Consider the following 21,807-nt stretch of genomic DNA (forward strand, 5'->3'; position numbering starts at 1 on the left):
CATGTTGGTGGCACGAATCGGCACGATACGACGGTTACTTAAATAATTAGATGTAATAATTAAAGGATGGAGATGTCATGGAAGGCATTTGGAACGGACGGTCTGGCCTAGTGGGTAGTGACCCTGCCTATGAAACCGATGGTCCTGGGTTTGAATACCGGTAAGGGCATTTATTTGTGTGATGAACACAGATATTTATCAGATATCAGCATTTATTTATCAATATACTATACGTATATATATCATCGCTTAGTAGTACTACCTAAAGCTAGCTAGTACCCATATTACAAGCTTTACTTGGTTTGGGGCTACGAGTAGGTCGATCTGTATAAGATTGTCCCTAAATATTTATTCATGAATTATTTATTTATTTGCGATTTAGGTTATAAAACTATTTTCACTGGTAAAAAATGACAGCAATATAATATTGGAGCGCATTACATACAATTTTGGTTAAAAGTAAAATAGCTTGTTACTAGAATGGATGTCAGCGTTACAAATACATAATTCCATCAAAGAACAGTTACGAAAACTTGTCCTTTCAAGGAGTTCCATTTCCCATCCCATAATTATCCCATTAACAGGCTTTGGAATCTAATCAAATTTATAATTTTATTGTAAACGTAAGCAGAATGTGCATGATTGAATATAATAAAATTAATAAATGACTTAGATTTCAAATATTTATTTTTATTTTGAGATTGACGATGTGACACTTTTTAATACGTAGTTTTATTTTATTGTTAAAAAGTTATTTCTTATTAACGTCATTCAATCAATTCAAATTGTTGTTTTATGACTATATTTGTAAAAATACCCTTTATTTCTCATATAACGCATAAAACTTGAAAAATATGTCATTTAATTAACTTTAATATCCTTATACCTAACCGGATCCAGTCCGGCCGGATCCGGCCGGATTGAGCCCAAAATCCGGCCGAATCCGGCCGGATTGAAAATCAATCCGGTTTGCAATCCCTAGATGAAGCATTTCGATAGGTATGATAAAACTACAGGATGATTTTTTTTCTCGTGTAGCGGGTTCGATTCCCGGTTCAACCATGTAATTATTTAAAAATCTATGAATGCAGTTTCAATTGTTTTTTAAATTAAAATAATGTCTTATTTCACCAAAATATCCTATCTACGTTATTTAAGGTACTTTCCCTTGATGTCCCATAGTCTTGGGACACCCTGTATAGGTAACTCGTCTACTTGAGTTGAAACATTGAAATAGAGACAGAATGAGGAGCGTCTTTTCAAAAGGGCTTATCTCTACATGATGATAAACACCATCTCTGTATGAACACCATACAAAAATAAGCCCTTTCGAAAAGACACTCCTCGATTATGACGACCTAACTAACTTCGTATTAACTCTAAACCGTGAAGCGTTAATAAGTGTTTTGTAGCATTTTCCGTGTTATCGTGGCGTTAAACGGTCCAGCATATCGTATCCCCACATCAGGCATATTAAAATTAAAATGTAGTTTTGTGGAGCAAAAAAGTTGTAACTTCTTGTATAATAAATAACTAACATAACCCCTAGATAAGTTTCCTGGAAACTGGTTAATTAAATTCTACACAGTAAAGGATGACACACGCTAGACCGGGCCGTGCCCGGGCCGAGGCGTCCGACGTGTCATTTTCTATGACGGCTGATCGGTGATCACGTGGTGCTTTCCATAGAAAACGAAGCTCCTGAAGCTCCGGCCCGGCCACGGCCCGGTCTAACGTGAGTCATCCTTAATCTTAATTAATCATCTCTCCAGAAATTGTACAGCAATTCCTTTAATTCAACCGCGCTCCACTGAAATTGCTAGTCAATGTACCTACCTACCAGTGGCGGCGCGTCTATAAAAGCCGATTCCCACCGGCTTGCCTGTTTTTGGGCGTTTGAGCAGAGTTGTAAAGGAAATATGTAAGTCAAATTAGCCCCGGCTTGCCTATGGATATGTTTGACGCGCCGCCACTGCTACCTACTGGACATTGGACATCACCATCAGCAATCAAGCTGAACGTAATGGCTCCTCTACACGATGGGCCAACGCCGGCCACTCCAAGGGACGCATTTATGCGTTAGAGGGATATTGCTATCTCATTCTACCGCATGGCTGCGTCCCTTGGAGTGGCCGGCATTGGCCCATCGTGTAGATGAGCCATGACATGGTTTAAACCATTTTTTTTGTATTTTCTTCCGTTTCCAGCCTCTTTCCACTTCCAGCGTCGAATTTAGTATGAGCTCATATGAGTTAACAACGATTTATTCATGAGTCATAGACTCATAGTCATAGCTTATTTAGGATTCCATATAATTAAATATCTTATCTGTTTACAATTAAATTCTGGCATTCCTAGAACTGTTTATGTTGCTCATGTGGTTTTATGTAAATATTTCTTTCCGTTTCGTTTCGTTAAAATCTGGTGTTGTTATTGAAAGCAAAAAGCACTAGCTTTTAGAAATTACTCATCATTCGTTGTAAAATTTGATGTATTTCAACATTGGGTACGAGTTAACAACAATAAACATTAGCTAATTTCAGCTGGACCATTTACACAAATAACTAGGCATCAAAATATTTTCCTGTCGGAAAGCTGAACTAAGGTACATTGGGGCAATTTCGAAAGGGGGTTAATTTTGAAAATGGCAATTATAATAAAATTACTAATAAGTTAAAAAGTACTTTCTATTTTATGCAAAGGTGCTAGGTAAGTATTGCTGACTGTACCTTAAATACCTATTTTATTTTTTAATATGCATCAAAATCATTAGCCTGTTCCTATATTCCCAAATCAAACTTTTTGACCTACTTAAAAAATAATGTTAAAATAATTAAGATAAAAAACATCTCACGCACAAACACTGCATAATCGGAATTCGTGCCAAACTCCGTGACCTTTTATCAAAGTTCACCCGATAAAAACATTGTAGTTCCATTCATTCGTCCGCTGCCGACCAAAATGGCCACTTCTTTATACTTGCTGGCCATCTTTCTGCCATCGATATTAGGGCAGTGTACGGTCGAAAAGGCCGGCCCTAGCTTCAGCCGCGCGGTTTATGAGTTTTCTCTGGATTTAATACAAAGAGTGGGACAAGAAAACGACAACCACTTCGTGACGTCACCATTCTCGCTATGGACTGTTCTTACATCGGCATCTTTAGGTGCAGACGACGAAACCCTCGCGGAAATGAAACGAGTGCTCCGCCTTCACCATTACCCGTGCTTCAACGACAGGTACTTAGAAATCGTGAAAGGGATCACGGTGTCCAACTCGAAGACCACACTGGAGAGAAGTTCTGCGCTCTTCGTTGACAAGACTGTTTCTCTTCTCGAATCTTTCCATAGAAAACTGTCCGGAACCGGCGTGTGTGACGTCATGATCTTGCCTTTCGACAACTACAACAACGTAGCTGCGACTATAAATAATCACGTGAGCCAAGCGACCCACAACACTATTCAAGAAATTGTGAGCTCAAATGACATCGAAGGAGTCTATCTGCTTCTTCTTGACGCTGTGTACTTTAAAGGAATGTGGAATATTCCCTTTGAGCCCTCGGAAACTGAGATCACCTCTTTCTACGACGAGAAAAACAACCCCGCTGGAGATGTCAACATGATGTTCTCAATGAGGCAATATAATTTAGCATCCATTGATCTGCTGCAAGCGAAAGTCTTGGAACTGCCATATGGAGATGGAGACAGATTTTCCATGCTCATATTCCTTCCCTACCAATCCAGTTCTGTAGCTAAAGTCACAGACCAGCTCAAGAGAGTGACTTTAAAGTCCATATTCTACATTTTCCAGCGTAATGGGCTCGACACAGTTCTAGTTCAGATCCCTAGGTTCAAGATCACTTCCCAATTGGATAATCTTAAGGAACTCTTAATGGACATGGGTTTGAAGTTGATGTTTGACAGTAGTGCTCAGTTCCCGCATATATCCGACTACAGTTTCTACATATCTAATGTGGTGCAGAAGGCCGATGTGGAGGTGACAGAGGAAGGGACGGTGGCGGCGGCGGCGTCGGCTGCGGAGTTTGAGGCCAGACGTTTGCCGGACTCCTTCCAAGCCAACAAGCCGTTCGTGTTCATGATTGTGGACAAGTTGAACTATATTCCGCTGTTCACTGGAGCGTATTCAAAGCCGTCCGTGTTTTAAATAAATTATGGGACGTAAAGTATGAAGTTTTTCTTGAAACCTGTGTGTGTTGTTTTAAGGCTTACTTATTCCAAATAATATGTCTCTAGATATGGAAACATTACTATACAACTAGATATCAAATAAATATCTATAAGTACCTGCCTAAGCTGATGACTATTAAGTAGAGGTACTTACTCGTAGAAAGAAACCATTTTGGCTTAAATTATACCGGGTGTGACACGAGCAAATAATTAAAACAAAGATTGTACTCCTCAAACGGTGACACTTTTGTTCAACAACTTTAAAAAATTATGAAGACATGTTAATGAAATAAATATTATCTTCAATGGACGCCATCGCCACGCCATTATCATTGTGACTGACGTTGCTTGTCACGCCTTAAACATAACAAAATTTGCAATACATTGCGTCTAAGAATAAACTTTAAAGTGTATTAAAATTCAAACCACAAGTTATTTTTAAAATGTCGCTGAACAAATGTTGGTCAGTATGAGGAGTACAGCTTACGGTTTAATTTTTTGCTCATATTACAGGCCACACCCGGTAGAACATTCTAGGTACCTTAAACAAATGCAAATCCCTTGTAGGGATAAGTCCGCCTTTGTACCTTTGTACCTTCATTTCTTAAGAATGTGGCCATGTGCAATAAAAAGTTTACTGCTTCTATGTACTACTATATACTTCAAATAGTAATCAAACAACTTTATAGAGCAATCAAACACGGTTTTCATACATTGCAGCATTGTAAGTATGGATATTTGTATAGCAATTAAACCGTTGGTGACTGCATTTTACTGACTATAACCCGCTTACAAAAGAAACATCCTAAAGTCTCTTTAGGGTACACACTCACACGACTTCTTTCTTGAAACACCGAGACATTTAGTATTCAGGCTAGGTTCGAACGTACGTATTGAACAATGTCCTTTTGTGAATAGCTAGATAGCCTTAAAGATTGACTATAATTAGACATGAGGTAAGTCCTGAATTAGTCAATCCAATCAAACCTTACTTTATTGGACTCTGCTTCCTTAAGGGCCCATAATCACGAGCCCTTTTTAACGTGCGTTAAAAAAGCGCTTGTATCCGTCACCACGCTAAATTCGATTTAACGGCCAACGCTCAAAGTCTAAAATCAAACAATTCTTGATAAAAAGCGCCACCGCCATCATGTCAATGAATACACAATATGTATCTATTATGGCCGCTTACTATCAGACGGGCCGTTGACTTGTTTGCCACTGACGTTATCTAATAGGTAGTTAAGAATTTTCGCGAGAAACTCATTGGGTAAGAGAAGGAGCCACTATCACTCACAGAAAACAATAATTAGTAATTTTGGAACGCAACCGTGTGATAATGTATCATACAAATTTCACTATTTCCGAACGTACCCGCGCACGCGCAGTCAAACGTCAACGTCAAACTAGAAACGTCAAAGCAAAGGTTGTTTTGCGAATTGTTTTTGTCTTGCAAAATCCTTGTTCCTGCTACACATATCGTTTGTGGTCAATGTTCAACAGATAATTTAATTGTTTTGATAACAGTGTATTAATAAATACACCATTTACACAAACAACTGATTGTGATTAGTGCAGGAACAGGATACAGATTCTACTTTTGATCAAGACTGACGGAGTTTACTTGAGAAAGTGCGAAAAGTTTAGAACTCGCCATAAATAATTAAAAATAAGTATTTGATTGTAACCTCGCAGTAATATGGAATATACAAGAACTAATTTAAAAGTTATACCAAAGAAGTAAGTGGCAAAGTTCTTCGTTATTCTTTGTTTACCTTCGTGTTTTATTTTCGCTGTTGGGTTTCTAAGGTTTTAGGCCGCATTATAAGTTACTAACAAAATATGGATTGCTTTTGGTGTGTAATATTTTTTTTATATAATTATGTGAAATCGGGTTAGGAACACCGATCTGCGCTCCAAAACTGGTATAGTAGATGTGGGTGTTAAGGCCGCTAAGCTTAAGTGGGATTGGGCGGGACACGTCTGCCGTATGCACCCGGATCGGTGGGCCAAAGTGGCTACTGAATGGACACCGCAGATTAGCCTGGGCACAGGTAGACCAAAAAAGAGATGGCGGGATGACCTTGACGCTTTTTGCAGCGACTGGCGGGAAGATGCACAAAACCGTGACGAGTGGCGGAAGAAGGGGGAGGCCTTTACCCAGCAGTGGGACACAAACTAGGCTACGTAAAAAAAAAAGTGAAATTGATTTATATAAAATGCGGCTCAAGGCTCAACCTTTAGCTACTCTAAGTTGTAAATTGTTCAACATATGTAGGTTTATTCTACCAAATTAATATATTTAGAAAACAGTAGTAAACATTAATTTGCTGTATTTTTTTTAACAACAGTCAAAACTTTAAGAAATTTTTAGTATAATGCTAACAATATGTATATTTTTGCAGTGTACTTGCGGAAATTCCAGAAACATACACATTGTCAGAAGAAGAAAAGAGCTATTTAGCTAAACATGGCTTCCTTGTGATAAAGGGACTAATTGATTTCACTACATTGTACAGTTGCAAGTAAGTATAAAAATGAATAAATGTATTTCACACAATTTCTTACATATTTTGTTTGTGTCCATTAATATGAACTATTCAAACTTCATTTAAGACCTTCACTGCGGCAATTAACTTAACTCGTAAATAACCATACTTTGTATGAGGTCTTAAGACCCCCTCCCACAGTGAACATGTTAATAAAATGTTTTGTTATTTATGTGATAATTAGCTGTAACAGGTAATTATAATAAAATAATTTATTGTTATTTGACGACCGGTCTGGCCTAGTGGGTAGTGATCCTGCCTGCTAAGCCGATGGTCCTGGGTTCGAATCCCAGTAAGGGCATTTATTTGTCTGATGAACACTAATATTTGTTCCCGAGTCATGGATGTTTTCTATGTATATAATTATGTATTTATCTATATAAGTATGTATATCGCCGCCTAGCACCCATAGTACAAGCTTTGCTTAGTTTGGGGCTAGGTTGATCTGTGTAAGATGTACCCAATATTTATTTGATTATTATTATTTATTTACTTATATTTTAAACTTACAGTGACATGCTAAGTGTTGGAATTATACTTACACTTGTTCACCTTGAGCTCTTTGCAAATGAAATAAACACTAAGAATATATTCAAATATAATAGTTATATAATATAATATATAATACAAGAATTTTAACAATTTTAAAACTTAGTTTAGTTTCAAGTCTGACTGTAAAGCAAAGAGACTGTAATGCTGGTTGATGCATGTTGAGACTAACTCCATGATGTACTCAAGAAATTGTAGTTGTAGAAGAATATTACATGGACCACCTTATTACATGGACAAGAGGGTTTTTTTTTTCAATAGCCTCTATATTTCCACACTCTTATGGAACATTTCACCTCAAGTGTTGCTTCTTATGTTCAGAACTTATTTCAACAATTCTGTCCTGCCTGAATATGCTAGGAAATTAATTTTTAGAAGTTGTTAAACACCTGGAATAAACAGAGTTTAACTTCTATAAACCACAGACAACAGTTCTCGAAGATATGCAAAGGGTTGCATGATCCTGGTAACATCCTGGTGGTGAAGGAACCCTCGCTGGTCAACACCGGAGCCAAAGGAGAGGACCTCATCAACAAGGTATGTAGACTACAGCTATAATCAGTTGTTAGGGCCCTATTTCATAAAGCAATATGTGACAAATTATAACTTAAGATAAGATAAGATAAGATAAGGTAAAACGGGACCCTATTACTAAGACTTCGCTGTCCATCCGTCCGTCCATCCGTCCGTCCGTCCGTCCGTCCGTCCGTCTGTCCGTCGTCTGTCACCAGGCTGTATCTCACGAACCGTGATAGCTAGACAGTTGAAATTTTCACAGATGATGTATTTCTGTTGCCGCTATAACAACAAATACTAAAAACAGAATAAAATAAAGATTTAAATGGGGCTCCCATACAACAAACCTGATTTTTGACCAAAGTTAAGCAACGTCGGGAGTGGTCAGTACTTGGATGGGTGACCGTTTCTTTTTCCTTTTTTTTTTGCATTATAGTACGGAACCCTTCGTGCGCGAGTCCGACTCGCACTTGCCCGGTTTTTTAAGCTGATGTGCAAAAAGAAGGGGAAACTATTATATGTATATTATTATGTTAATATCTACTGAACACTTTTTTTCTCCAACAACTGAGAGCTGTTTAAATTAGTTTCTCAGATCAATTATATTTCTGTTTCAATATTATGTTCTTTATTCTTTCTATATTTCAGTTACTTATACAAAAAAAATCTAAGTGGATTTGGATAAAATTAAGTAGAGGAAGATATAAGGGGAAGTTTAATATCTCCTGACACTAGTACAAATATGTATTAAATCAACAAATTGATTATACATTTGTATGTCTCCCTACAGCTGCAAGAAATTCACCATGACGAAGTGTTCATCAACTACACGGAGCATCCGAGTCTCCTCCACGTTTTGACCCAGCTGATCGGAGCTGATATGTCGGTGATGCATAGCATGCTCATCAACAAACCGCCGGGCACGGTTCGCCACCCACCCCACCAGGTTTATACCATCACTACCATTAAACTTGATTTCAAACCCAAAACAATATTTTTTTTCTAATTGTTTCCGTAAACAAATTTACGGTTTAAGTTGAAAAGGACACCTGGAATTATGAGGAAAGACTGGCGCATGAAAGAAATGATAGGTGATTACCAGTGATCGGCACGACCCGTGACGCACCGCGGGATTCAAAGAGGAAATAATGATATGGACATGACATGATTCGTAAAAATTAAGAGTTATGTATTTGTAAATAGAAGTGAGAATATTTAATAAAATCATAAAATGTATCCTTTTTCATTATAGAAAATATTAACTTTGGTTTTATTTTATACTGCGTAAAATATTACGTGCACTCATATAAAATAATTATATAAGTGTTAAAATATAATCATTTGAAGTGCATAAAAACCCTTTTCCCTACCTGGCTACTACTACCTGGCATGTCGAAGGTCACTATCGTGTTTTCTATTGTTTGCGTTTATGATCAACCCCGGGGAATATCCATATTAACATAATGATTGAGGTCATTGACACCATGCGGCACGGGTCGTGCCGATCACTGGTGATTACTCCACCGGCAAGAGCAAAGCTCTTAAGTTATGATGATGGCTTTAGTTGGGAACCAACATGTATGAAAAGTTAACCGATTATCTTGGATAATTACGATGACGATGATATTAAATGAATGGTTAGAGCTAGTCAGGTTTAATTCTGCAAGTCATATTTATACCTAGTTCAGTGAGAAAAAGCAATGTCATTCAATGTCATACATTGTTCTAAAATGATCACATGACTAATTTAGAGACTTGAAGATGCTCGTATTCAATTGATTACCTACATAGTTAATTAAAAGATTATTAGCGTCCCGTCCCTGGTTACTAAATAATCAATGATTTCTTTGATATTGGTAGGTAACTTAAACTTTGTAGGTACTTTATGATAGGAAACTAGTTTGTACCTAACTATGTACGGAACATTTATTGTATGGGATAGAAAATATAGAAATAGTACAGTATTTAATGAAATAAACTTAGATACTTGTGTAAAGATAGTTATCTTTCTTACTAATATTAGTTTTTAATAAGAATGTGCTCCACATACAAGTACTTAATAGTTACACAGAATGTCCTAAAAATACGTAAAACATTTTGTTGTAATATTTTTCTTACATACAAGGTTTTTGCAGAATGTCATTAAAAACTTTAAACTACAATCATTTAATGAACACAAACCTTCAGCTTTGTATCTAAACACAAATGTTTGTTAAAATTATCAACAATTAGTCACATAAAAAAATTCTCAATGTACCTATTTTTGGGCCCTCATGCAATTGGACACTATGGTCGATACGTCGACACTATTTTGATGCTGACTGTGCAGCAACCAACCAAATTTCATTTAATTTGAAGGACCTGTTCTACTTCCCGTTCCGGCCTGTGGAGTGGATCATGGCGGCGTGGACGGCTATAGACGACGTCACAGTCGAGAACGGCTGTATGTACGTAGTGCCCGGCTCACACTTGGAGAACAAGCTGCATGACCACGGAACTGTGCCGGTAAGTAACCATAAATAAGTGAATACAGAACATGATATACTCGTAGCTCTATTTGGTGAAGTGTGGTAACCGCCTTTCGCCAGTAACTGGCCACTTAGTAATTGGCCACCAAATGATTTCTATTCACCTATAAACCGAGTTCATTTTAGTATAAGGTTTCAATAACTGGCCTGCCTTCTATAACTAACCGCCTTATACTAAAAGGAATTCTATTTATAGGTGAATAGACTTCATGTTTAGTTTAGGGCAGCCAGTACTAAAACCGGCCAGGTACTGGCGAATTACCCTATTCGTAAAAAGCCCTGCTGATAAAAAAAAAAAAAATTAATTAATTTGCTCAAGTTTGATCGCATTTGAGAAATATACAGTGAGTAAATCTAATACGGGCGAATCTCTTAACGGTGGTTAGTATAGGACAAAGTAAAGGTAATTAGATAACATTTACTTAAAGTTGCAACAATAATTTTGTCCATACAAAATAATTCAGCCCGCAATGTAATGCAAACACACTCACGTTAAACGCTAGTCGACAGTTACTTTCAAAAACTCCTATTGCGTATGTAATGTCATTAACTGTCATGAGTGGGTAAATAATAAATAAGTATGATGTTTTTTATCGGACGAAATTACTACCTAGTTTAAAATCAAATTACATCAAAAAATCTTATTAAAGCAATCATTTATTTTAATAACGACCCATTGAAATTACAACTGAAATGTACTGAAGTTGCTGAAATACTTACCAAAGAAAACCAACTAAAAAAGAAAACTCAAAAACACAATTTACAACGATACAAATTCTGAGAAACCTGAATTTAGTTTTGCCCCCTCCACCCTTCCAGTTACGGGCAATCCTTCGCGAGCTTTGTAGTGTTTCACCGTAAATTAAAATCATGTCCATTAATTCAGGAGCAGTAAAAGTTGTTAAAAGAGGCATTTTTATAACATACGATTACTATTGAATCGAACGACTGACATTGTCAAATCAGAGTTGAAATAAAATGAGAAACTTGCAATTCCACCAAAGAGTTTGCCACGTTTTCACACAATGTACCAACCAAGTTTTGTGGTGTTTAGACGGTTTAGTTAATGCTCGAAATAATTTTGGTAATAACTGCACAACTACTATTAGGCGGGCCGTATGCTTATTTTCCGCCATCCTGGTATAAAAAATCAGGCAAATTAAATACGAAATGAATACACAATAATCACTTATGAAATACTGATATTAGATGAATTTTCAAAAAGGATGTGCTATCAAAGGTGCTTGTCTATTGCTCAGATTAGAAATAATCACGTCAAGTGTTGTCATCGTGACTGATTAAAATGAAGTCAGTTTCTTGTTGATAAACATGATAAATAAATAAGATTTAATATCTTTTAACACGCCTAGTAGTTCTTTTATCTACCAAAATAACTACAAAACATTAAACGCAGTGTAATGCTAACATGTATTGTGAATGTTCCTCCAGATAAGTAAGTTTGTAAATGCTATTGTTGTACTGCTAATGAACATTTGACATTTCGGTACCGCAACCATGTTTACAGTACATTGCTGCTGAGAAATTTTAAAAAAATTAATTATGGGGTCGTAATGAACTGCAACTCAAAAAAACCTTTTACTTCATGATTAGACTAATGAATACTATGTCCGATTTAATATATCGCCCGTATTAGATTTACTCACTGTATAATCACCGTTAAAGGTAGTCCTAGTATATCTTATTTTAACTAAGTTATTCGTTTCAGAACTCTAACCGTCTGTACCACGGTATCTTGGATGAGGCAGGCACCGCGCCAGAACAGAAGCGGGTCTATTTGGAAATGAGTCCCGGCGACACGGTGTTTTTCCATCCTCTACTAGTTCACGGCTCGGGGCCTAATGTGTCCAAGGTAATTTCCCATTTCAGACAAAATCGATTTAGACTAGTACAAATGAATATAATATTCATAATGCATCACTTACTACCTGAATAGGCCAAACGCCATCAACGCTCCGCTAAACAAATTACTGTAAATTTTCATAGATTCCTAGTTTTTTTTTTCGACTATCGCGTAGTACAAAATTTCAAATCACGTTCCTTGCTTAGGTCACTCATCGAATGTCGTGGCCTTGATTATGCCACGATTGCATAAAATGTTAATTCCTTATCTGTATCTAATCCTGTTTCAGCGCTACCGCAAGGCGATCACAGCGCACTACGCAAACAGCGGTTGCCACTTCCATGACGAGAAAGGGGAACTGGCGAGACAGATAGAAGCAGAGGCTAGGAAGAAAGGATATACGCTCTCCTACACGGTAATCAAGTTTTCATAATAATATGAATAATCTTTTGAACGCCAATAATACCTAAAGTCGTCGTCACTAGTCGTACCCACAGCGCCAATGACAACTAAGTATAGACAGGTGTTATGTCGGACGCTGTCAAAGTAACCTTCACACTTTCAAGTAAGATTTACATTATCTCGTTTGAGCCTGGGACCTAGGCTAGGCTATTTTCAGACTATCATTCAAGCTGTTGTAAATTTACAATATGTAAACCTTATTTTAAGGCCATCCTAAGGTTCGTTAATGGTGTTGCTATTACAGTCGCCATCAGATATATCGGAGCGGCCAAGGTGCTCACAAATATCTGAACTCTATTGTAAAGGCGTTAGAGTGCGTGTTCAGATATTGTGAACACCTTGGCCGCTCCGATATATTTGATAGCGACTGTACAATGGAAGATTTTATCTTTTCATCGATTTTGTCAATCGGCATTGATCCTCAACCGCCTAGGAAATAACCAATACCTACGTCCGACTGTTAAGCATCAGCAGGGGTGAGAAACTCCTGACTTCGGCCAAACTCGGCTCCGCTCGGCTCAGCATTGCTCCGAGCAATTATTAGGGTTGGCACCACTTGACTTCCTTTTGCGTGCACGACCACAGATAAGATAATCACTTGAATTATGACAACCCTAAATAGCCGAAAGGGATAGTGCTACGCATTAGAAAGGGATAGCATGATTCGACCCTGAACCGCTGTCAAACTTCGGTTTTGTACGAAGTTTCCTTTCTGTACGGCAGTACTATTATTTATTCTGTGGCATCAGGCCACTTAAAAGAAAATATAAACGTTCATTTTACTTTGTCCGCAGGACGTGTGGAAATTTAAAAGCAAGCAAATAACAATGAAGAGTCGTCTGTAAGAAACTTGCAGGATTTACTATGGGACTGGGTACCTGGGTAAGTATGGTGACTGTTATATTATAAGGATCTTTGAAATGTGATATATTATTGATTGACATTATGAATTGTATTACTTGTATATTCAATATATTATACTTTTGTTTAATCGTTACACAGTGTGTCTTCTTATTATGATTATGTAGAATCTACCATTCCACCTGGAGTCTAACTTTAGTCAGAAATCCAACTGACTTAAGGCTAGTGTTACTGGTACGTACAGTCGTATGTTAACTATTTTTTCGTAGTTTTACAACAATTTAGGGTCCTAGCTAAATTGGTTGTTCAATACCTACGTTATGGAATGTCCAAATTAGCTAGAACCCTTAATGGCTCACGATCACGGAGCGTGACTGTGCCTAGACAGAATTACATATTGAGTAACTGTAACTGACAGCAGTTAAAATAAATGTTTTTTTTTAACTACGAAAAAATAGTCAAGAGTGTTTAAGCCTCAGAATAATATTTACGCCCAGTACATGATTTTTAGTGTTCCGTACAAAACTTTGTTTACGGAACACTTATGGGATCACTTCGGTCTTGTTTTAACCTAATTTGTTTTCCTTATTTTAACAAATAAAACATATTCTATATAGACAACGGATTTATTTCAATGTTATAATCTTAGGTCCAGTATATCTTTAAACATCGTGAACAAAAATGCTTTTAACACGTTATTCAACCTAAAGATTTACATAGTCAAAGTCATTATTGTCATTAATTTGTTCTTTGAAATGGGTACCTAGTTGTGTAATCGATAATGGCATAATAGTAAAAAACCGCAATATTTATTTATTAAAAATAAACAGATTATAGAAAATACATAATTTCTTGTTGTTTAGAACTACGAGCGCAGTGATAGTATTTCATCATATATGTAAGGTTCTTTTTATTAGGTTAAATGTGTGAATAAAGCTTTTGTAAACAATTAATTAATTACACAAATAATAGTTTCGGTAATAAATGTGAGCAAATTTTAATTTATTTGTGATAACTAATCTAGAATCTCTTTGTAAAAGTACTTATCTAGTTTACATTTATATTAGTTAATTTATTCTTAAAAAAAATATTATTTTTAACGCTATATGTACAAAACTTATAAAATAATCTTATCAAAAAACTCTTATTGATATTTTAAGTACAAATTTGAATAATAATTGAACCTTTTAACCTATGCTTAATAAATTTGTGAATTTCAAGAAAATTAATTAAAATGAAACAATCACAAAATATTCGTCAAAAATGTTAATCATAATTTAATGAATGATAGTCATTCATTTACTTTCAACGGGTAATATTGTATAGATACAGAGGTTACACAGTAACCCGTTTCCATTGTTTTTGAGTGTCCTATAAGTTGACATTTCAATCTTAACTTTAATTTCTAGTCATTTATATAGGTTTTTTAACCTGATTAATTTTATAATTTGTATATTTTTGAAGAAAAAATTAATAGGTAATGATTATAGATTCAGATAATTGTTTAGAAGATTTGATCGAAGTCCTAAGGTAAAGTCAGCGAAATAGTCAAGTCTTCCTCCAACGTTCATACATGTAGGTACTACATAATATAATAAACATAATATTTTAATATAACTATTCTTCGAAGGTACATTCACGTTAAAATTAATTATATTTAAAGAACCCGCCACTTGCTCCGTATATATATAGATATATCGCAATATACAGCAATTATTTACAATATGTCATCTTAAGAGTAAAGAGGTGAATAAAATAACTTATTTTAAAACTGTGACACGAGACTAGATCTGGTTTGGGAGTAATAAAATAAAGTGGGAATGTCCTAATGTACATAAAATGTTCGGTGCAAAATAATTATTGGTAACTAGAAATTATCGCCCGTCAACTCCGTCAAAAATCTGGAAAAAAATAAATAGTTCAAATAAATATCGAGAACATTATTTACAGAAAGTTATTTTTGTTAATGTTAAAGAGATAAGTATGTTGAATTTAAAGGTTTTGAATGTTACATATATTATTATTTTATGTGCAATAAGTACACCAAACCATTTTCTACTCAAAATGATCTACTATTGGAAGCATTAGTTAGTAATATTAAATGTTAAAATAAGAAGATACGTTACTAAAATCATAATATATTTTTAACAATAAAAACTCGTACCCTAGTTTTTTGCTCTGTAATTTCTTAATAATATATTATAGGTAAGTATTATAACATAACATGCCAAATAATATGTACAATTACCAATTTGTATTCTAGTGCAAAAATAAAATTAGTGCATTGCTAAAAAGCTTCTAAAAGAAAGCCACATTTGGTTGTTAACCAAAATCACAATTATTTACTTACTTGCCATTAATTTTATGTTTATAAAAAAATACACGCATATATTCAAAATATAATATTAATACAGACTCGTATACTTCTAGTATATTACAATACAAGCAGTATAATTTTGAAATTTTTGTTTTGTTTGTATCAAAGTTGAAATTGATATATTTTCATGCATTATGTATATTTGGATATTTTTATTAATAAATAACGAAGATATTTTTCCATGCAATATTGAAGCTTTTCGAGACACATACCTACTATATTGGTAATGTTAGCAAGCATTATTATACGTATATGAAATATAAAAAGTACAATATTAGCAGATTTTATTATTATTTTACTCCGAGCAATAGTTACAAATTTAAATATTAATATGTATGTTATACTACATTATTTAAGCATCTAGATTTTTCATTACCCGATTGTTTTGTGATAAAAGAAAATAGAAAAACTGTTACATAAATAAATAATATAGTATTTACAAAATCCCAATACTAAATACACTGGCACATTTCAAACTACAACCAACTAACTACACTACATTAAAGCTGTTCACCTGTCTAAAACTTAAAATAAACACTAGTTGCTAAGTACATAACCAAAAGTTAAAAAATGTGATGCTTAATAGAAAATGTAATTAAATACAATCAAATTTCCCACATATGTAACTACATACTTCAAAAAAGAATGTAGCATTATCAAATAAAACGTAAGTTATTTATTGCCTAGGTACTTTTTAGTCGAAATCCGTAAAGTTCCATACGGCGTTAAGTTATGGGGAAAAAGTATTATGTTGTATTTGAGTAAACAGATATAGTTTTACGATTTTACTACATATACCCTGTCCCTCTATTTGTATCCTTCAAGTACTATACATGTTAGGCTAGTATACCCATAAGGCATTATCTTGGGATACTACTTACTTATCCCACGTAACCCACGTTTCGTTATAAATACATATAGGGCGCTTTAAAGCATTTATTTTGTTCATATTCCCTGTCCCTATATTATGCATATGTTAGACTAGTATACCATACGGCATCATCTTGTGCGGTATAACTGCGCCCTTGTTTTCGCATGGGATATTGTGTTATAGGGCAATATAAATTCGTTTAGTTAGTTTTCCCTGTTCCTATACTCAATTTTAACCACCTTCAAATACTATGCATATGTTAGGCTTGTCTACCCGTACGGCATTGTTCTATGGGGCAATAACTCATTTTCGTTTCGTTATATAAAGCATAGGATAATTGCTACAGGGGTACAATATTCAAGCATTGTTAAATTATTCCCTGTCCCTATAGTCGACGTAGACCCTAACGACTTCACCTTCGTACTTGCGCTGCGACGGCATGAAGTAGAAGTCCGGCTGCGACATGTCGCGGCCGCGCGGCAGCGAGTACGTCGCGCGGTCGGGCCGCGTCGAATACCTGCAAATGTAAACAATACCATGTTTTATATAATAGTTCTTAACATCAACACTTTTCTGATAAACATTGCTAGAGAGATGAATATGGTGGACTTGTACATAAAAAGTACAGTTGTTAAAATGTGGTTTTGAGTCCGTCTTAACCAACTCTGTAAGAACAAAGTTCAATTAAAAATGTCAAATTGAAAAAACACGGCTTATTAAACGTTATCGCGCTCTAAAAAATATTTATTTAATATAAAATCTGTTTTAATTAAACTATTACAGTCCTATTAGCGTTTTAACAAACGAAGCTAGTGAAAAAACTAGATGCTCATTGCTCAATTTTACACAATAATTTTGAAATGGTAAATCTGAAAAAAGATGCAAGAAGAAAACAGCTTCAAGTGAAAAGAAAAAACACAAAAAACATTTTTCGACCGTGACAGGACTCGAACCTGCAATCTTCGGATCCGAAGTCCGACGCCTTATCCATTAGGCCACACGGTCGCACAGAAGGCTCGGCGAAATTCCTCGCTGCTTGGCAAACCTCTTTTTTACCCTTATTGATTCACCCTTATTGACTTTGACACTTTATAAATAAAGGCGGGAATATAAAGGGTTGTTACCCATTATGGGTTAGGATAAAAATATAATTGATTATTATTTAAGAGTACGTTTCAAAAACTGTAGATTGTGATTTGATTGTTATAGTTAGTTTAGAATATTAGAACGACAACAATGCTGCAAGCATTGGGACTATTAACAATTTTTAGGTAAGTAATAGATAGTTTATTCTAGGTTTTACCTTATTTTCGTTTTCGATGTTGCCGGTCTCACCTCAAAAACAGTGGCTAATAGGTACGCTACGTCGTATAAAGTGTCATGTCATTACATATCAGTGAACGGATTGACATATAAATACCACAGAGTATTTGTAGCTTTCCATCAAGTGCAATAAGGACAATTCCATCTGATTCCAACAGAAATTCTGATAGAAACGTCCTTATTGCAGATAAAGCATAAGGACCCTTCTCTGGCGGAAATCCACATTTTATGTGACTACCTAACGCTGGTGTGCGAGCGGGACATCACCTATATACGTGCATAGCGCTGTCTCACTCACAGGAGCAGCGTGTTGTTTGGAAATTGGGCGGATACTACAGGATTTTGTTTGATTTCAAAACTAGAGACCGACGGACCCAGTAGTTATTATAATTTGTGGGTGGCAAAAGTACGGTAAAAAAAATGGATTATCCTGACTAGTTCATTTTTTTCGCTATGTTAAGATAAACCATATGTATAGTTATAACATCATTGGACATATGCCAACTCTAGTTCCACGCAACTCACCCATATTGTGGTTGCGGCGGCCTAGGCCGCTGCAGCGAGCGCGTCTCGTGGTAGTATTGCGCGGCGCTGTTCGGGTGCTTGGGCTTGCCATTTCCGTTTCCGTTGACAGCCATCTTGTTTCCGTTGCCGTTGGCCGTCATCTTACCATTCTTGCCATTCGGCGCCATTTTGTTGTTGCTTGCTAAAATTTTTACATAAGCAGTATAATAAAAATGAAGCAAGTTAGGAAACAACTGTAATTAATCTTTTTGATGGGATTTGCACGTTCTAGTATTTTTACTCGACTGCCCAAACAAAAAAGAGTGTATTGTTTTCAGCGTTCATGTTTGTATGTAAATATATATTTCCAACACTATAATTTGTAAGTCCGGTGACAGATATCATTTCAATACATCATTAATACAAAATATTTGAAGGCAAAATAACCAATGGCAATTTAATAGGATGAAAACTAAGTTACAAATGTTACAATCCATAAGGCAGTAACAGATCCACAAAATACCTAACCTAACCATTTTTAATAAATGAGCTGTTGCTACCCGGCCTCGCTGTCAAAGCAGTTGGCCTCTCAAATGTTGTACACAAGGTGCTGTTGTAATTTAACGGATAGTTACCTGGCCTCGGTGGAGGTGGGTTCGTAGGCCTCAAAGGAGCAGACGTAGGCCTCTCTCTCAGCGGAGCGGTAGATGTGGTACTGTTGTATTTGTCGTCGTTCTCAAACGGCTCGAATGCGTAGTTAGTGTTGGCCGTGGAATAGTCCTTCCAGGCTGCGTTCGGGATCAGTTGCTCCTGAAAACATACAGTATTAGCTTTAATTTTTATGATAATTACATTTTATAGGACTATCTTCCAACAAGGGCCCTAGCTACACAGCTGGCTCAATATTACTTGTATTTTGATTACTAGACGACGATACATGGATATTTATACTGGTGAATACTGTAATATAAATAGAAAACATCCCATATGTCTGGAACATTTTTTCTATAATTTCTATACATCAGTTTATGTGTCGGCAGTTTTAAACTTTCAAAGTCTAAGACCAAAGTCTTAACGAAGCCGAAGAGCGAGTCCTGCGTATTAAACAATCATACTCACTTTCCGTTTCCCACTGCTGCTTCTATACAAAGTGCATCCGGCTTGTAATAACGCTACTAATATAAGCGCTACTACACATCCAACCACGACGTATAGTTTGGTCTCGGCGAGGCCGAAGAACGAGCGAGCGTTGCCGCTTTCGTCTTCGTCGGGGATGGACTGAGTTGATAGTACTGGAAATAAAAATACAGGTGTCATATACATACAAGAAATAAAAGTTATACATAAAAAATAGGCACAGGGCTCCTCTCACGAGGGCTTGGGCTATAATCCCCACGCTGGCCCAATGCGGGTAGGGGACTACACATACACCTTTGAATTTCTTCGCAGATTATGCAGGTTTCCTCGCGATATTTTCCTTAACCAAAGCTAGTGGTAAATAAATATCAAATGATATTTCGTACATACATAAGTTCCGAAAAACTCATGGGTACGAGCCAGGATTTGGAACCCGCGACCGCCGGATTGAAAGTCGGACGTCGGACGTCAGAATGTTCACTCGGCTGCCAATGCTTGTAAATAAATTATCAAAAAAAAGTACTTACGACTCTGCGGCTCCAGCACCAAGAACTCCGGGTCCACGTTAAGGTTCCCAACCTTCCCCAGCGCCAGCGTTTCTCTAACCGCCCGCTCCCACCGTTGTCTATCGCCCTCCTTGTCGCTCTCGTTGCGCGGCGCCGCGCCGAGCGAGCGAGCGCTAGAGCCCTCGATAAAGTTGCTTTCGATCGATTTCAAGGTCAACTCGGCTATAATGGCTTTGGTTTCGTTCCTGAAAGAAAAAAAAAACAAACTTTGTTTTTCATACAGATTTAGATTATAATTTATTCCAAAATTCTCAGAGAGATAATTACCTAAACATAACAAATTGCGAAAGGCCAAATAACTTTACTTCACTGCGTCCACCAAAAAGCAATGTAACCTTTTATGCTCAGTTTATAACTGCCTGTGTACGCCTCTGATGCGGGTCACAATGGATTTCTAAGTTCACTTACTGCATAAATCCATTCAGCTGCAGCCCCCGGTAGCCCTTATTCTTCGAGACCTCTCGGATAAGGCTGTCCTCGACCTGTCTCTTCAGTTCTGCGAACTCCTGGGACCCTTCAGCTGGTGGCTTGAAGCTGTCAGCTAAGCCAGTGATGCGGATCAGCATGGTGTAAGCTGTTTGGCCGGGGATGATAGCTTCTGTTGTTACTTCGTCTTCGGCCGGTTCTAGAAATATTAAATGTTACATAAGATTTTTATTAGTACAATCACATAGACATGCCATTATACGGAAATCGTTTGTCTAATATACACACACGACATGTTTCTATACGCTTAAATATATGTATGTAGGTATGTAAATTCCATAACCAGTTGAAAATATTTTGGAGAATCGTAACAAGAAATATTGGGTTAAGAGAAATTTGTTATTTACTGTTAATTACAGCCCATACATTGCAAAATGAGCCATTCTGATTTTCCGTTATTTTTGTCTTCGTTACTCTATTTGCCTGTGATATTGTATAACGGTTTGGGAAACTCACCCGGTCCACACGGTTTGATGCAGACTCTGTTCTCGGAGACGATCGGAGTCTGCGCGTGCTTGCTTGTCCGCTTGTTGACGGGGTCGAAGCCGCCGCCGTGGGGGATAAACATCATGTAGAGGCACTGGCTGTCGGTGAACGCCAAGTCCTAAAAAATTAAGGAATTAACGTTTTATCAATGTCAAAGTAGGTAACTTCTTAAGAACGCGGGTTAACTACATGATGATTAATGAATGATGACACTAAACCTGGTAAGTATCTATTATAACGAAACAGTGTCCTAGTCCATCAAGCGTTAATAGCGTTCCAATATACAACTACTTAGGTACGCGTTGTATTTGATGCCACTACTATACCTACCTTAGAATCCTTAGTGTCCCGCTTCCTCACGAAGCTGAGGGTTGTCACTCCGTCCACGAGACTGCCGAACTCCTTGGTGATGTCCTGCTGAGTGTCAACCCTGGGAGCAGCATATCCGGACACCCAGGTGTCCATGATGAAGGGGCGGGAGGAGCGAGGGTCCACCCAACCAATGATGGCATCCGTCTGGGACTGAGGAAGAAAACATGACAAGTAG

General features: G+C 36.7%; 2 protein-coding genes and 1 non-coding gene across 3 annotated transcripts in view; 1 reads left to right on the top strand and 2 right to left on the bottom strand.

The window, feature by feature from the left end:
- Positions 1-2,934: 2,934 nt before the first annotated feature.
- Positions 2,935-13,646, top strand: LOC134679418 (intracellular coagulation inhibitor 3-like). The gene is made up of 8 exons (XM_063538322.1): positions 2,935-4,154; positions 6,590-6,709; positions 7,708-7,819; positions 8,589-8,744; positions 10,157-10,303; positions 12,053-12,196; positions 12,477-12,602; positions 13,444-13,646. The coding sequence occupies exons 1-8, from the start codon at positions 2,962-2,964 to the stop codon at positions 13,492-13,494; spliced, it is 2,049 nt and encodes a 682-aa protein (XP_063394392.1). The 5' UTR covers positions 2,935-2,961; the 3' UTR covers positions 13,495-13,646.
- Positions 13,647-14,117: 471 nt separating this feature from the next.
- The window catches only part of LOC134679480 (uncharacterized), a 70,110-nt gene continuing 62,420 nt past the window's right edge, over positions 14,118-21,807 (bottom strand). The window contains exons 17-25 of the mRNA XM_063538413.1: positions 21,591-21,782; positions 21,231-21,378; positions 20,697-20,913; positions 20,250-20,473; positions 19,705-19,877; positions 19,221-19,395; positions 18,607-18,787; positions 17,175-17,275; positions 14,118-15,411 (exon numbers count right to left, since the gene is read on the bottom strand). Coding sequence (XP_063394483.1) covers positions 15,404-15,411; positions 17,175-17,275; positions 18,607-18,787; positions 19,221-19,395; positions 19,705-19,877; positions 20,250-20,473; positions 20,697-20,913; positions 21,231-21,378; positions 21,591-21,782 — 1,419 coding nt within the window. The 3' untranslated portion in view covers positions 14,118-15,403. The remainder of the gene's footprint in view (positions 15,412-17,174; positions 17,276-18,606; positions 18,788-19,220; positions 19,396-19,704; positions 19,878-20,249; positions 20,474-20,696; positions 20,914-21,230; positions 21,379-21,590; positions 21,783-21,807) is intronic.
- On the bottom strand, positions 17,691-17,763 carry Trnar-ucg (transfer RNA arginine (anticodon UCG)). The gene has a single exon. It is a non-coding gene; the product is annotated as a tRNA-Arg (tRNA).

The sequence above is a fragment of the Cydia fagiglandana genome, chromosome 2 (assembly GCF_963556715.1).
Source record: "Cydia fagiglandana chromosome 2, ilCydFagi1.1, whole genome shotgun sequence".
In the NCBI taxonomy this organism is placed as follows: Eukaryota; Metazoa; Arthropoda; class Insecta; order Lepidoptera; family Tortricidae; genus Cydia; species Cydia fagiglandana.